Below are 18,458 nucleotides of genomic sequence, written 5' to 3' on the forward strand. Positions count from 1 at the left end.
ATGTGGATAAATGTGAAGTTATCCACTTCGGAAGGAAAAGCAGAAAGGCAGAGTATTATTTAAATGGTGATAGATTGGGGAATGTTGATGTACAAAGGGACCTGGGTGTCCTTGTACACCAGTCAATGAAAGCAAACATGCAGGTGCAGCAAGGTATGTTGGCCTTCATTGCAAGAGGATTTGAGTATAGGAGCAAGGATGTCTTACTGCAGTTATACAGGGCCTTGGTGAGACCACACCTGGAGTATTGTGTGCAGTTTTGGTCTCCTTACCGAAGAAAGGATATACTTGCCATAGAGGGAGTGCAGCGAAGGTTCACCAGACTGATCCCTGGAATGGCAGGACTGTCGTATGAGGAGAGATTGGGTCGACTCAGCCTGTATTCACTCGAGTTTAGAAGAATGAGAGGGGATCTCATTGAAACATATAAAATTCTATACAGACTGGATGCAGGGAGGATGATTCCCCTGGCTGGGGGGGATCCAGAACGAGGGGTCACAGTCTCAGGATACGGGGTAGGACATTTAGGACTGAGATGAGGAGAAATTTCTTCACTCAGAGGGTGGTGAACCTGTGGAATTCTCTATCACAGAAGGCTGTGGAGGCTAAGTCACTGAATATATTTAAGAAGGAGCTAGATAGATTTCTAGACACAAAACGCTTCAAGGGGTATGGGGAGAGAGCGGGAATATGGTATTGAGATAGAGGATCAGCCATGATCATATTGAATGGCGGAGCAGGCTCGAATGGCCGAATGGCCTAATCCTGCTCCTATTTTTTATGTTTCTACGCTACACAAAAATTACAAGATTTCCAAATATATTTGTAATGATTAATAATCTGAGTTTTGCTTCGGTGTTGAGTTGAAATTTTAAGGTCGATTTTGCTGCCACTTGCTGCCATGGAACGCCCTGTTCTCCAAATGTACAAATGTGAGGAAAAAGGGGCAGAAGCCTGGTGAACCAAATCTCCGCCCTTTTAATACTGCCCGAGGATTTCCTGGGTGTGGGGGGGTGGGGCAGAGTTTAGCCAACACCTGCAGTAGGCAAAGTTCAGTTCGAGGCATGTAGACCAGCTGCATTGAGACATTCTTAGCCTCCTGTCTTATTTTTCTGAAGGCTCCTCAACTGGCTGCCCCAATGCTGGGGTGCTTCATACATATGGCACTGTGGCCTGCCCCCAGTCCCCCGTCAATTGGAAAGTCTGTAGGGATCCTGATGGAAGGCTACAGCGCGGAGGTACGCACTTCTCACAAAATTTTAAATGCCCCATTAGGTAACAGTGTTAATGGAACTTTCTGGCTGCCAATCTCTGAGGCCCAAAACAACCTGGCATGGGGCAGCCTTGATATGCCCTGCCAGAGGTGCTGCTGAGTCATGTTTAATAGTGCAGGACAGGAAATCCTGAAATACTTGGGCCTAGACATGACCAGAACAATCCAGAGAAGACTGACTTTCATACTGAAGTTCTGCATCTACAGACAGGTCCTGGGTGGCACAGTGGGTTAGACATTATCCTTTCACCTCAGGGGCCTGGTGAAAGTCCAACGCAAGCTGAAGAAAATCTCTATTTACTTCCAGCAAGGATCCTTTGTGAATGAGGTTGGGCAATCTCAATCCAGTTCCTAGCGGAAAATGGGCCGACAGCACAAAACTGTCCCTAATTGTGCACTAATAGGCCTAAGAAAGTTGTGGGAAATGGGAGAGAAATACCAACTTGGTGCGTGTAGAGGATGCTCTTCTGAACTACATTACTGGGAAAGAGTCAAGGGAGCTTCACTATGTATATAGCTGAGCTGGAGTACCTGATGTTGGCACTGGGTGACTGAAATTAAAAGTGTACAATTCTCTGGCAATAACATTCCTCACTTTGATGTGCATAAAAAGCAAACAAATCATCTAGGAGACTGAGGGAAAACCCAATTCAGTACCACCTGGAGTATGAACTAACAAATGGTATGGTAATGTAGACAAAGATATCTGCAGGCTGAATTGTCCCAGCCTCTTGACCAAAGGAGCACAGCACAAATGGGAGCAGAGGAGCAAATTAATTGACTTATATGGAAATTTATCATCTCAGCTACAAGACTGGACCTAAGCAGTGAATGATATTTATATAATGTGACATTTAGCCATGACTATCAGACTTTATACAGTATCCTACCAGATGTTGATGTAAATGTCAACACAGTTGAAAAATCTGATATTTCAACATTGTCCATTTTTTTAATAATAAAGTAACATGATATCTGCATTTATACAATGCCTTCACACTGAAGTTCTCTGAGTACTTCATACAATGACTCACTTTTGAAGTGCAGTGACTGCTGTTACGTAGGTTTGCATATGTCAGCAATTTTACTGAAATGTCAACTTTTCCAGAATCTCTGCAAATTCTTCCAAGAGCCATTTCTAAGAGGGATAGCAAACCGGCTAGCATTAAATGTCATCATTTGCCCCATTTTCACTATTAATATTGCACTATGACAACAATTACGCTGATGTAAAATAGGGTCAAAGTAACAGCGTCAGGTGGATGTAAAAGATCCCATGCCGCTATTTGAAGAGAAGCAGGGGAGGTTTCCAGTGCTCTGGCCAACATTTATCTCTCAAACAACACGATCCAAAAAACAGATTAATTGGTCATTTATCTTACTGCTATTTGTGGGACCTTGCTGTGTGGAAATTGTTTGCCATGTTTGCCTGCATTAATACAGTGACTACACTTCAAAATGTGCTTTGGGGCATCCTGAGACTATGAAAGGTTCTCAATAAATGCAAGTTCTTTCTTTCTATCTCACAGAAATAGTGCAGGACAATCAGCCAAAAGGCTCAAAAAACTCATTAAGTATGGAGAGGGTTGATGAGGGTAGTGCAGTTGATGTTGTGTATATGGACTTTAAAAAGGCATTTGATAAAGTACCACATAATAGACTTGTTAGCAAAATTAAAGGGACAGTGGCAGTGTGGATACAAAATTGGCTAGGAGACAGAAAGCAGAGAGTAGTGGTGAACAATTGTTTTTCAGACTGGAGGGAAGTATACAGTGGTGTTCCCCAGGAGTCAGTATTAGGATCACTGCTCCTTTTGATATACATTAATGACCTAGACTTGAGTATAGAAAGTATAATTTCAAAGTTTGCAGATGACATGAAACTCAGAAATGTAGCATATAATGTGAAGGATGGTAACAGACTTCAGGTGGATGAAATGGGCAGACACATGGCAGATAAAATTTAACGCAGAGAAGCGTGAAGTGATACATTTTGATAGGAAGAACGAGGTGAGGCATTATAAACTAAATGATACAATTTTGAAGGGGTGCAGGAACAGAGAGACCTGGGGGTGCGCAAACACAACTCTTTGAAGGTGCCAGGACAAGTTGAGAAGGCTGTTAAAAAAGCATATGGAATCCTGGGCTTTATTAATAAAGGCATAGAGTACAAAAGCAAGGAAGTTATGCAAAACCTTTATAAAACACTGCTTAGGTCACAGCTGGAGTGTTGTGTTCAATTCTTGGCACCACACTTTAGGAAGGATGTCAAGGCCTTAGAGACGGTGCAGAAGAGATTTACTAGAATGGTGCCAGGGATGAGGGACTTCAGTTATGTGAAAAGACTGGAGAAGCTGGGATTGTTCTCCTTAGAACAGAGAAGGTTAAGGGGGGATTCGATAGAGGTGTTCAAAATCATGAATGGTTTTGATAGAGTCAATAAGGAGAAACTGTTTCCAGTGGCAGAAAAGTTGGTAACCAGAGGACACAGATTTAAGGTGATTGGCCAAAAGACATGAGGAAATTTTTTGTGCGCAGGAAATTGTAATGATCTGGAATACATTGCCTGAAAGGGTGGTGGAAGCAGATTCAATAGTAACTTTCAAAAGGGAATTGGATAAATACTTGAAGGGAAAAAATTTACAGGACTATGGGGAAAGAGCAGGGGAGTGGGACTAATTGGATTGCCCTTTCAAAGAGTCGGTACAGGCACAATGAGCCGAATGGCCTCCTCCTATGCTGTACCTATTATGATACCATGATGCTAACATCACTAAGGAATTCTGGTCATTTTTCAAATCTACTATTCATATTGTTTTAAAAGTATAGCCGTTCCCTAATGAGTAATAGCTTGGCCCTTTTTCACTTCTGGCAAGGTCATGTGCTAAATCCAACTAGCTTATAAAGTTGGTTTGCTAAGTACTGCACTTGGAACCAGAATTACCATGTTATAGTTTCCCACAGAGGATAATAAATTTTAAAAGGTGACTGAATTTCTGCCCAAAGATCACATTATCTGTACTGCAGTACTCTTAGCAAGTCAAGTGATGCGCCTAGACCAACAAACAGACTTCAGTGGGAAGGAGAATCGGGCACGGCATAAACAAGCTTCTTATTTGCTATCAGCCCATTGCTGAGCAGCCATGACTAAAGATCTGGTTGTTCATGCAGCCATTTTATTTGTCTGATTAATTCACTTTGACTCATCAAAGAACTGTGTAATGCAGAATCCTCCTGCTCTTGGATTATACATAGCCAAAATGATGGTTTTGGTGTTATTATTTGCCTTGAGGGCATTAAGAGTGAACCACCTTGTGTAGGGCTGGAGACACAAGTAGGCTAGGCTGGGTAGCAGTAACAGGTTCCATTTCCTGAAGGATATTTGTGAACCAGTTGGGTTTTACGACAATCTGGCAGCTTTCATGATCATTTTTTCTGGTGCCAGCCCATAAATGATCAGATTTATTGAATTCAATTTCACAATTTGCCATGATGGGATTTGAACTTATAACTTCTACTTTGTTAGTCCAGTATCACAACCACTAGGCTACTATCAGGTAATTACCTCAGGATCATTTAAATAAACCACTTGCCCCAAGTTACCAGACAATTCGATTATTTCCAGCCTTGAGTTTTAGAATTGTTCCAGTCTCGTCTTTACATTTTTGCTCCTATTTTCCCTTTGCCTACACCTTTTGAAATGAATGCTGTTCAAATTCAGTCAGTTGACACAGGCAAGTCATCAATTTTGCCATGAGATCCAATTTTTGCTCCACAAGTCTACAGTCACTTGGTGGCTTTTTATCTAGGTGGTGGGGAGTATGGACAAGAGAAGACTATGCCCCATGGCTAAAGTCATGCAATTATTGGTAGAATTCTTACTTGCAATATTTTTTAAAAGCACCTTTGTAGTTAAGCTTATTACATGAGTTAAAAAAATAAAGTTGCTTGCACTGTCCTTTGCTTCCACCCCCTCCCCCCTCAACAATTGCCTTAAGACTACAGGTCTTTTGCCTATGCCATAATGTGTCACTGCCATGTATTATTGCCTATGGTGCCAGTAGCAGTAAAAGGTAAGACAAGGGTAATGGAATGACACTCCAGGACCTTTTGTTGGTCCAGTTAAGTGGGAAATATCAAATAATACAATGTTCATGGCCTAGTAAGTAGATTTGTTTTAAAAAGATGAGACGATTACATCAAGGTTAGTTCCTATTTTTAATGTGCTCTTCATAAAGAAACAAAATCTACCATAGTGTTTAAACTGATTTATTCCCTTCAGAATCTACATCAAACATATTCCACTATCTGAAATATTTTGATGAATTAACTCGTGTCAAGAAACAATTTTCTTAAATGAGTTGATTAACCTCTAGACTTTGGCAGGTCAAGGAAAAAGGATTGGACTTGCTTTGTGACATTCAAGTTAGAAACCAATGGGTACTTACCAGTCTCAGCAGCAGGACACTTGCGAATGGTGAAGATTTGCCCAAGGTCATCGTCGTCCTCTGGCAAACCCTTCTGCAGCCGCTGTAATTTGCGTAGGCTCTCACTGCGTTGATGTTTCATAGAGCGTACGTGCTGGATCAGGTTAAGTTTCGCCTTGGTAGAGTAGTTACACAGTGAACAATGGTAGTAACATGCCTCAACCTCCATCGTGCTGTCATGTTGCTGCAAGTGCTAAAAAAATGGGAGAAAAAAAAATCCGCATTTAACACCACTGATGTAATGTCACAATTTAATTATGTTTTTACAAGTATATTTTTCTTCTTTTGGTACAAAAATATTTACCAATACTGGCTATTTCTTTCTTCAATTTACTCCTGTATGAGACACTGAGGTGGAAGAGACAACACAAATTATCCTTCTAACCTACTTCAGCCCACAAAGCGCACTACTCAGGCTAAACTGTACTGACCTAATGATGCTGTAATGGGGGAGGCAACCACATTATGTTTCCTATATGTAAATACAAGCTGCCAATTACTAAAACAAGGAGCCATCCACATGCATTTGCTTATTTTCTCTTCCAGTGAGATTGCATGTCAACCCACAGTTCTGATGCCAAAGCATTTGTTCTTTGCTCCAGCATTCCTCCTGAAACAGAGTGTTAACCAACGAGGAGTACAAACAGCAGCCACTGAGATAATCACAGGCTGGAGCTTCCTACTCTCCCAACAAGTAAAAATAATGTGAACACACGTAACTGGATGGATGGGTTGGGGGGAGGGGTGGAAGATAAAGGAAGAACAAGTTAGAAACAGTGGAAAATTTCAAGGCTGGAAGCGAGCATGGGAGTAATTTTACAAGTCTGTGTTGCCAGCCGGCAGCACGAATCAGGAATTTGGAGGCACACTGCCTGTGATTTTCCAATCATTCATTTTAATGCTCAGAAATTTGCTCCCCCCCCATCATCACCACAAGTGCATCCTCATAAAATAAGCCCTCATCTAGACTGTCTTCCTGCTGTCCCAACAGTTGTATTCATTAATGTGTTTTCGTCCCCTCAAAATGCACGCCCAATTTTAACTTGAAGAGGTCAAAGCTATTTGCCTCTACAATTTTCCTGGGCAACCGATTCTAAAAAAACCGACCACTCTTTCAATAATGTTTCCTTATGTTTTAATTAAATCTACTTCTTTTCAGCTTACATATATTCATATCCCCTTATTATGCTCTCTCACATCAACTCAAATAAGCTTGACTGAATCTCTAAATCCCTGAGAACTTCAATCATATCCACCATCAGTCTTCGCCTCTTCAGTGAGAAGAGTCTCCGTTCTTTGAGCCTGTCCTCACGTTTTATTCTCCAATCTCCTTTTCATTTTAGTAGCTCTTCTCTAACTTTTCCAGCTGAGCTACATCTTTTCTGTGGTGTAGGTTCCTGAACTGCACACAATACTGCAAGTATGGCCTGACCAATGCTCTATATAGTGCCAGGATTATTTCCTTTGATCTACAATCTATTCCTCTTTCTTTACAATCTAACAACCCATTAGCTTTTTTGACAGCAGCCAGGTGATGGCTGTTGTCAAAATGGCTTGATGTCTTGAGGGATCTATCTACTATGACTCCTAGATTCTTTTCTTAGTCTGTTTTGGTCAGTATTTTCTCATTAATCTTATAGCTCCTCCGCCTATTTCATACCCTTGACTGCATAACTTTACACTTATCTGCACTAAACTGTGCCTGTCAGTTGTCTGACCACCTTCCTAAATAATCCAAGTCAGTCATCACTTGTTCCCATCTTCCACCGTATTAACCATCCTTGGTTTTTAAAAATTAATTCTTGGGATGTGGGCATCACTGGAAAGGCAGGCATTTATTGCCCATCATTAGTTGCCCTGAGAAGGTGCTGGTGGGTCTTCTTCTTGAACCCAGCGGTTTGAGACAATTGAGTGGCTTATTAGGCTACCTCAGAGGTCGGTTAAGAGTCAACCAGGTTGGTGTGGGACTGGAGTCAAATATAGATCAGACCAGGTGAGGACAGCAAGTTTCCTTCCCTAAAGGACCTTAGTCAACCAGTGGGTTTTAATTTGAGTGTTATCCACAAGCTTTGGAAATGAAGCTACCAATAACCTTTTGCAGATCATTTATGAAAATGTTGAAGTGTGCTGGTCCCAACACCAAGCCATGTGGGATTCCACTCATTACACCCTCTACACAGAACACGTCTCATTTACACAGACCCTCTGTTTCCTATCGCCCAACCACAATTCGATCCATCTCAACGTGATGTCACCAAAACCCAATCTGTCAACTTTCTAAACTAGGTTTCTATGAAGCACTTTATCAAAAGCCTTACTAAAATCCAAGTATATCACATCTACATTCTCGCCCTTATTTATATCTTTTGCTACTTTATCAAAAAATTCTATTAAATTGCTCTGGCATGACTTTCCCTTTGGAAATTCATGCTGATTCTTGCTAAATAGATTATATCTTCCCAAGTAATCTACTGCCTTGTCCTTGACAACTGATTTTAGAATTTTCCCTGATTCTGATGGTACTAATTTTTAAATAAGGGAACTATATCTGCCATTCTTCAGTACCACCCTCTGTTCTGACAAATCCCTTACATATTTTAGCCAGTGATACTGCTACACATCCTTGAGTTCCCCAAGAGCCCTAGGATGAATTAGAGTTAGGGCAGTTAGGAGTGAAATCAGGATGCATTTTTTCACACAAAGGGGAGTGGAAATCTGGAACTCTCTCCCCTAAATTGCTGTGGACACAGTCAATTGAAATTTTCAAGACTGAGAATGATAGATTTTTGTTAGGTAAGGGTATCAAGGGATATGGAGAAAAGGCGGGTAAATGGAGGTTGAGGCACGAATCAGCCATGATCTAACTGAATGGCAGAACAGGCTCAAGGGGCTCATTGGCCTACTTCTGTTTCTACGTTCCTATGAATCCCATGTAGCCCAGGTGCTTTATTTACTTGGATCGTATTCAAGGATCGTATTCAAGTATCCAGCCACTAACTCAGTAGGAATGTAAATTTATTTTACATCCCTCAATTTCACTGTCTTGCAACGTCCACTTTACTGGCCCCTAAATTGAACTAAGGAACTAATTTTTTCAGCTATGTCCACCTCTTTATTAATCTTGACACCTGTGTCTGAAGCCAGTGCTTTTTTCCCCCAATGCACTTGAAATTGTCCTTATCAGTCGTCTTCATTTCCTAAACAATTCTAAATTTATACGCTGGCTTCGCTCTTAACAGTTCTTTTACACTTTGAGCTTTTCCTTTGTTGACCTCGACTATCTTCTGTACTGCATTGAAATGTTCTTGCTTTATCCCCAAAAGCTTTCATTACCATGCCTGTTGACCAGACTGGCCTTCTTTCCCCACAATTCTTAACACATACATACTATCTTCTAAGCCTGTTCCATTTAAGTACCACACTGATCTCTTTTCAGCACTGTCCCATTCCCCTCTTTCCTGCATGAGCATCCTTTTAAAATCTGCATCCCAAAGTTTAACGGTCTAATGCTACTGTTACTCTTGGTTTTCCCTTTCCTTATCCTGAACCTTATGATCTCATGCTCAATATTTATCAGCTGCCCACCACCCCCCACCTTAATTCTTGCTATAATGTCCCTATTGTTCACCAGCATTAGGTCAAGTACCAGCTCCAATTTTAGTCCCCTCGGTAACATTTTAATTCATGTAGCAGTCCTTTACCACATCCAGAAATTCCTGACTCCGAGCACTCCCAAACTCCAGTCAACGCCAGGTAGTTAAAATTCCTGTTATTAAAACATTGCCTTTGCTGGATGCTTTCTTTATTTCCCTGTGAAATATCCCTGTTTGGTCTGGCAGTCTGTAACAAATTCCCACCAGTAGCTTTCCCTTGTTTCCCTCATTTAACTGTGTCCCGAGTGATTCAGTCTCCCCTGAGGCCTCTTTGATGCTGTGCCTTTCCTGGATCTTTATGTTATCCTTTATATATCCTCCACCCCTACGCTTACATCTATCTCTTCTAAACAGTTTATACCCTGCTAGTGTCATGCCCCGCTTGCGCTCCTCCCTCCACTGCTAGATTTCTGGCATTTGTGTATAACCCCTTCCATTCACTCACCCTTTCCTCATTTATGTTAGTTTTTTTTATTCATTCTTTGGATGCAGGCATTGCTGGCAAGGCTAGCATTTATTGCCCATCCCCAGGTACAACTAAGTAGCTTGCTAGACCACTTCGGAGGGCAGTTATAAGTCATCCATTTGTTGTGGGACTAGAGTCGCAAATAGACCAGAATGAGTAGGAAGGCAGGTTTCCTTCCCTAAAGGACAGTAGTGAACCAATTGGGTGTATATGACAATTTGACAGCTTCAAGGCCAGTTTTACTGATATCAGCTTTTTATTTCCAGATTTTAAAAAAACTGAACTCAAATTCTCAAACTGCCATGATGAGATTTCAACTCATGTTCTCTGGATTAGGAGTCCAGTAACATAGCCACTACACCACTGTACCCAATCCCTCACTGCTTATTATTACTGTGCCTGTAATTCATTTTAATTCAGCATTGCCTTCCTGTACTACACTTCAGACCTTGCCTCAGCCTATCTGTGGCTGAAACCTTCATCCATGTCTTTATCACCACCAGACTTGACTATTCCAATGCTATCTTGGCCAGCCTGCCATCCTGCAGCCTCCAAAACTTCAGCTCATCCAAAATTCTGCTGCACGTATGCTATCTGCACCATTCACTGACCTATATTGGCTCCTGGTTCCCCAATGCCTCAGATTTAAAATTCTCATCCTCGTGTTTAAATCCTTTCATGGCTTTGCCCTTCCCTCTCTCTCTATTTCCTCCAGCCCTACAACCCTCTGAGAACTCTGCGTGCTCCATTCTCTTTACTCCACCATTGGCGGCCGTACCTTCAGCCATCTAGGCGCTATTCTTTGGAATTCCCTCCCTAAATGTCTCTGTTTCCAACTCTCTCTCTTCCATTAAGACCCTCCTTAAAACACACCATTTTGACCAAGCTTTTCAACACTCCGCCTAATATCTCCTTCTTTGCCTTGGTGTCAATTTTTGTCTGATTATGCTTCTGTGAGGTATCTTGGGACATTTCTATACATTAAAGGCACTATATAAATGCAAGTTGTTGTTGTAAAGATAATGAATACAGCTGAATGGCAAAAAGTGGTCTAACTCCACCTAGTCCTAACTCTCTCAGTCACAACACCAAATCTCACTCCACCTCAATTTTCATTCTGCTCAACTTCTGTTTATTCTTTTGTACCCCTATTGGTATAGATATTAATCACATACCAACTCCTACATCTAGTTCAACAGCCAATCAGCTTTCCCAGTGTGGTACACTGCCAACAGGAACGGCATGCAGTGGGACAACACAATCTTGATTCCATCTTGATCTAAGCCACAATATACAGGTAAGACCTGAACAGACGCCATTGTATTGCAGATTGGAGTGGAACTTTGGTGGGATGAAGGGGTTACGAAAGGCCCCTCCACACGACCACCACCATTTTTGGACAACTAGCCAAAGAGGACACTGGCAGCAATGTGCAAGCAAAAGGATCAATGAATGAACGTGGGACAGACTCTGAGTGTTTTTTGAAAGATACTTATCCTGAGGTGAAACCAAAAGAAATAGGGAGATTGTTCTACTATTACCTGCTAATTCTCAAGCAACAAAAATCCACTCCAGCTATTTAACACAAAGCACAGCCTTTTCTGTACAACACTAATTTAAAGACTATCCAGTTATGCAATTTGCAAGATGCAAATTCCAATCTAGGACACATGACAGATTTGACGCAAGTCAATCCTTTGAATATTCACTGCTGAGAACTGTATGTACCAGACAACATGCTACACAAATGAGCAAGAAATTTAATTTGGATTATTAACTGAAAATAAACGCTCTGCATTAGTCCACACTGGAAGTATCTTTACTAAAATATGAAAGCCTCTGCAGATCAAGACTACGAAGCAACATTTTACATTACAGTGGCCAAGAAATATAGAAAATATTTAAAATGAAACACAGAACATTGTACCACAACAGTCCACAATGCTGTTTCATATCTCAACCACCACCAGATTCAATTCAAACACTTTCTAAAATTTAGTGGAGCTACGTATTTCACACTGCAGCTATATTCAAAAATAATAATGAAAGACTGACATTTATTTACCGCCTTATTACGTCTCTTAGAACCTTCACTATGAATTGTTTTGAAATACACTGTTGTTATGTAGACCAACATATATAGATAGTAAAGGGGCCAAGATAGAAAATTAATCAGCATAAGGATATCATTAAATAAGGTCTTTTCATGGCAATTTCTCTGCCTCTCATTCGGGCCTCTACACAGCTACATTTTGACTAACAGCGACAAGCTAATAAACAGTCCACCTCACTAGTAGGAACGACTTACTGGTAATTGGTAAGCCAGGAGTTGAAAAAAAGTGAAACAGTTACTGTTCTAACAAAGACCAGTTATTTGTAGAAACAAAGTCTTGGGGGAAGAGTCTAAATAATACATAAGAGTATCAGGCTTCCTTGTGGAGGTGAAGAAACATGTTGTTGGGGTTGAGCAGATCGATCAACAGACCATTGGTAAACAACACGGCTGTGGTTCACGGCAGAGGACACGCAGAGATTGTTAAGAAATAGGAGAAGACTGTGTTAGTTTTTATTTATTTTGAAGAAAACTATTTGAAATCACTGTGGACCAGACATGGTATTCATAGCCCAAAATTAGACATGCACATTAAAAATGACACTCCTTAGAACACATGATACTGTCATTAGATTAAAAGATAGTAAACTAACTTCACTTCATTCTGTACATTTTCAGAATTACTCACAGCTGGCTAACAAGCCTAAATATTTTGTAATAAGCTTCTAGATGTACTGCAAGGTTTAAAGAATTAAGTATTTCAAGGACAGCACTTAATTTTATTACAATTCTCTTTAAAGGGTTAGTTTAAGAATGTCTGCTTTGATCTTACACATCTATACTCGTGTTCATTAGCAATTACCCAGTGCAGCATCTCATAAACATAGCGGTTATAGCTTGCTCAAGCCCAAGACAGGCTTCAGGCACAGTATCCCCTTGAGCTGTACACAATGTTCATACCAGCAGTGAAAAAAACAAACTAAATTTGTTTGATCTATTTGTGGAGAGGGGAGGGGTGCGGCAGGGGGAAGCTTTCTTCAAGGCTTCTTTTTCAGCTGGGGCTGATTGTGTAATTTATATTAGATATGGCTTCAGAAATTACTATGAAAGGATTGTTTAAAGGAGTTCTTTATATCTATTCTGATTGGTTATATATGTGAATGACAAGTCATTTGTCTTGTACAAGGTATGTCCTTGCAGAGCTGATTCACACCCACCGCCCCCTTAATGTATATGTGCTCAGTATGAAAAGAGACATGCCACAGTAAGAGTGGAACCAAATCAAAGATAGATATTTTTATAGGTGGTGAACTTCGCCCATCATTTGATGGCTGAGGACACTTTGTATATGCAGACACACACAAACAGTGGCCAAGGGATACCCTTAAGATATGTGTAGCAATGTACATTTGCTTCCAAAAACTCCAAAGCTGCCTCTTTGTACTTTAAACATCTTTTTAAAAGTATTTTTGCTACTGCCTGGACTTATTAATGCATAGTTTTTTCTACTTTATCAACAAGTCAAATCATACTGCATGAAGATATTTACAACATGCCATTTTTCTACAACTAATTCACTTCTTCTGTGCACATAAACACATAAGACATATATAAAAACACAAGAAAGATTAAAATATCATTAACAAACTTGAGGTCATGATGCTTCCTCTCTTCAAACAGACATAATTATTATAGCAGTTCCCACTAAATCCCAAATGCAATAGTAATACATTCTTGCTTTATGATTTCCTTAACTGATGTTGCTTTCTTCCTCCAACATCAAATGCTCTTACATGGCTGGGTTTAAATCTGCAGTAAGAGTTCTCTTGGATGAGGACGCAGACTGATCAATTCACTTTCTCATTTTACAGACACTACCTAACCTGGATTTCAAGCCAATGGATTTTTGTGCTTTGTTTTCTTACTGTGCTTGATACATTAATAGCATTGGCAAGAAGATATCATGTGCACTGTGGAACCAAAGTTTTGTGTTGCCCGGCCATTTTTACCATGCCAAGAATGCAAATTTGGGTGCTGCTTTGCTTCTTAATTTTGCTGTGCGATGCCAGGTAAATAGACATTTTAAAAAACCCGTTTTTAAAAAAAAATCATTTTTCATTTTATCTATGCAGTGTACTTTTGTACCAATACAGCAAAAGCACATTGCTCTGATCTATAGTCTTCTTCACCAGAATCATACTGGAATATACATAAAACACAGAAGACCGTGGGGCTTTTCAGACACCTATTGGGATTCGCAGCCCAGCAAAGGTTACTTCTACATGCTATTCAAGTAAAATTTTAATTCGAAGATAGCAAATGTAATTTGTTTGTACGTGCCCCCCCCCCCCTTCACTAATTATAATGTAATCATCAGGGATTAAAATGTATTAAATTAAACTCGTTCCAAGTGCTTTCCTTAACCCTCTGAGTACTGACACCTCATTTCCGCACTCAGGCATTCAGTGCAATAAGGCGACCATTTTTAAATGTATCCACAGAAGGCCAACCTTCAATTAACTTTAATTTCTGATCTGATTACTTTTATTCTCATTCCTGCTTTAATATGAAAACTACCTTCCATCAGTAATGGGTTTGTTGGAATATCAGCAAACTGCTCACAGGCAGATTGTCCAAAATTGGCAGTTAAAGTCAGAAGGTTTCTAGATAAAGAAAAACTTGCATTTATATAGCGCCTTTCATGATCTCAGGAAGTTCCAAACCACTTTACAGCCAATGAAGTACTTTTGAAGTGTAGTCACTATTGTAACGTAGGAAATGCGGCAGCCAATTTGCGCACAGCAAGTCCCACAAACAGCAATGTGATAATGGCCAGATAATTTGATTTTTTTTAAAGGTGTTGGTCGAGGGATAAATATTGGGTAGGAGCTCCCTTGCTCTTTTTTGAAATAGTGCCATGGGATCTTTTACATCCGCCTGAGAGGGCTGATGCGACCGTAGTTTAACCTCTCATCCGAAAGACTGCACACCTCCAACAGTGCAGCACTCTCTCAGTACTGCATTGGAGCAGCAGCCTGGATTTTGTGCTGATGTCCCTGGAGTGGGACTTAACCTTCTGACTCAGAGGCAAAAGTACTACCAACTGAGCCACGGCTGACACCAAAGATAAGATTATTTGCCTATTAAAAATGATTGCAGTTGCACGGTCTTGGAGGTACAGTTTGTTAAAAATACGTTTTTCACCTTTGGAACCTTGGTACTGTCAGTTCAGTTCCCTGTGGACATAAGTCGACCATACAAAACTGCCTTAGATGACACTAATTTGTAATAATTCAGCCATTTCATTCTGAAAGGTCGCACATACAGAAAGAGTGATGAATGAAAATTACGCTCTATAGATTCCAGTGTTGCCAGGGTTGGTCTTCAGAGGTTGGTGTTGAGAGGGCTGAAATTCCAATGGCCCTACTTCACTGGTGAAAGTGTAGTGGTTCAGAACCTACGGGTGCCCAAAGGGAAGGCTATCTACCCAGTCCTAAATTGCAGGAACAGGGTCATTACCATGTTCATGGCAGGTCCATTGCCTCCAAAAAGTCTTATCAGTGGTGCCTGACCCGATTGAGGCCCCAACTGTTGGGAGCGTCACCATATCACTCTGATGTAGCAGCTTCGGACTGGGAAGGGCCTCACAGGAACAGAGTGGCTCCAGCTCTGCAGCTCCCTAATGAGCTATTGGGCCATACCTGCAAAGTAATCAATCCCTGCCAGTATTAATTGCTTGCTGTCTGTGGCATTCTGGGGCCTTGACTAGGTTCCATTGGGTCTATCAGGAGATGTACTTGTTGGAATTTCCTAAGAATATCTGAGAATTCCCCCAGCCATACCCCCTCAGCATAGGGGAGGTTGGCAGTAGGTCTGCCCATGGCCCCCCATACCCCACTGGAATTTCTCTGGGGCAAAATCCCAGCAGAACCAGATGCTGCTCACTCTGGCAGCAATGGCTAAGATGTATTGTGGCCAATATTAAAATTAGTCATTGCCAAATCTCATTTATGTTGGGCTTGGAGTAGGAGAAATGCCTACTTAGTGGGTTGCTTGGGGAGCACTGGTCAGGAACACTGGTTTACCACTGTTGTTCACAATTTATATCATTGCCACTTCATCGAAATAGGCAGAACCATAATCTTTTGTATTTTAAGGCTTTTTATTAATCACTGCATAATAAATTGCTGATTCATAGTTGTAGTATCATGATTAAGCAATGTCAATACCACATTAGGGATGGAAAGGTGCTAGCGGACACAAACTCCAATCTCTTAGGTTAAGGGAGGAATTCAAATTGTCTGGTTTGGAGGGAGATCATTACCAACAGTCTTCCTATTTTATGAAAAGGTCATCTGTGTGACTTTAATAAGCCTGTGTAGAAAAACAATGATTACAGTTGGATCTGAGAAAAATGACTGAGTAAGCCAGGAGATATTTATTTTAAATGCAGTTACTACCAGTATATATAAACAGTGCTTTGATTTCTTTTAAAATAAGGCTATTGTGAGAACACAGAAGATTAGAGCTGTAACTGATCTCCGTACTGAAAACTGGCAATGTCCTAAGTACAACCAACAAACTTTTAGCTCACAAAGCACTGATTCTGCTGAATGTGGTGACATTGGAATATTCTAAAGAGAAAGCTCCTTGAATCTGACAGAACATGCACAGGGTACTAATTGTGTTTTTTTCCAAAAATTCTCTTTCACTCTGGAGAAAATGGTTCAGTTTAAAATAGAATTAACTATTCTCATGGATTAATATTCAGTAGATCATCAAGTGGAGGCCATTTATTGTCTCCTTATTTACTCTATCAAAACCATTCATGATTTTGAACACCTCTATCAAATCTCTTTTTAACCTTCTCTGCTCTAAGGAGAACAACCCCAGCTTCTCCAGTCTCTCCACATAACTGAAGTCCCTCATCCCTGGTACCATTCTCGTAAATCTCTTCTGCACCCTCTCTAAGGCCTTGATATCCTTCCTAAAGTGTGGTGCCCACAATTGAACACAATACTCCAGCTGAGGCCTAACCAATGTTTTATAAGGTTTCGCATAACATCCTTGCTTTTGTACTCTATGCTTCTTTTAATAAAGCCCAGAATCCTATATGCTTTTTTAACAGACTTCTCAACTTGTCCTGCCACCTTCAAAGATTTGTACACATACACCCCCAGGTCTCTGTGTTCCTGCACTCCCTTTAAAATTGTCCAGTTAGTTTATATTGCTTCTCCTCATTCTTCCTCAATGATCCTCAGTTTTTGGCATTTTAGACTGGTTTTCAAAATCTCAAAGACAATATCCCAAACCCTATTCACTAGAAGTAATGTACCAAGTTTGGTATAAAATTCAACATTGCTAAATCATCACCAATAAAGCATGTTTGTATCGGAACCTAACTTCTTCATTTTGTTGTTTTTGTCAAGTGATCAAGAGAAGGATGAAACATGAAACAAGATTTGATTCGCTTTGCCCTACAGTCTGGAACTTGAAAGCTCTAGTTAATTTTTATTTTCTTGTGGATCCAGATTAATTTCAAAGACCACCACCATTTTACTGTCCTTTCATGCAAAGATTTGGTGAATGGATCTTTTGATTGCCATTTCGTCAACTTGACACATTTTTTTCGGTGTGTATGTTAGTGGGGAGGGCAAAGAATATATTTATATTCAAGTTTTCATCCCTTGCAATTTAGTGACCTTACAGCTTATCCAGTCTAAAAGTGCTCACAAGCTTCCTCTGCATCAACAACGTATTGTGGAACGTTTCAGCAACATTCCCTATAATAAGAGACTTTCTTCTTTGTCTGTGATTGTAGATTAAGTGTCATTTTAGCTCAGTTGATAGCATTCTCGCCTCCGAGTGAGAAGTTTGTGGTTTCAAGCCTCACTCCAGGATTTGAGTGCATATTCTATCTAGGCTGACACCACAGTGCAGTACTGAAGGAGCACTGCATGCCGGCGATGCCATTTTTTGGATGAGACGTTAAACCAAGACCTTGCCTGCCTATGCAGGTGGATGAAAAAGATTCCACGGCAATATTCAAAGAAAAGCAGCAGAGTTCTCCTAGCCAACATTTCTCCCTCAACCAATGCCATCAAAAACAGGTTAACTGGTCATTTGCTGTTTGTGGGGCCTTCCTATGTGCAAAGACATTTACCTGCAAAACAAGTGACTGCACTTCATATAGTAATTCATTGGTTGTGAAGCATTTCGGAATTTCTTGAGGACAAGAGAAGGCTCTTTATAAATCCTTGTTCTTTCTTCTAATCTGCCACTTTGAGAGTAAATCTGGAGCACTGTTATTATCATATCCCATTTATATGACATTTTCTTTAATATGCAAATTGCATTAAAAACAAACAAAAATGATCAGACTTGGTTTCATTACATTCCATACGGTCAGCAATACAATTCCTCTCCTTAAAATCTGAATCTATGTGGCTTTTACAGTAGACGTTAACTGACTTGATAAACATTAATAGCCCTGGTCCAGTGCTGGTAGTGTTCCTGAATCTCCTCCT

At 40.5% G+C, this 18,458-nt stretch overlaps 1 protein-coding gene across 2 annotated transcripts in view; it reads right to left on the reverse strand.

Moving 5' to 3' along the window:
- zfhx3b (zinc finger homeobox 3b) overlaps positions 1 to 18,458 on the reverse strand; it is a 391,813-nt gene that overhangs the window by 153,564 nt on the left and 219,791 nt on the right. For both annotated transcript variants that reach the window (XM_067998085.1, XM_067998084.1), the window contains exon 4: positions 5,721 to 5,952. In XM_067998085.1, the coding sequence (XP_067854186.1) occupies positions 5,721 to 5,952 (232 nt within the window). The remainder of the gene's footprint in view (positions 1 to 5,720; positions 5,953 to 18,458) is intronic.

This window comes from Heptranchias perlo, chromosome 16 (assembly GCF_035084215.1).
Source record: "Heptranchias perlo isolate sHepPer1 chromosome 16, sHepPer1.hap1, whole genome shotgun sequence".
Classification (NCBI taxonomy): domain Eukaryota; kingdom Metazoa; phylum Chordata; class Chondrichthyes; order Hexanchiformes; family Hexanchidae; genus Heptranchias; species Heptranchias perlo.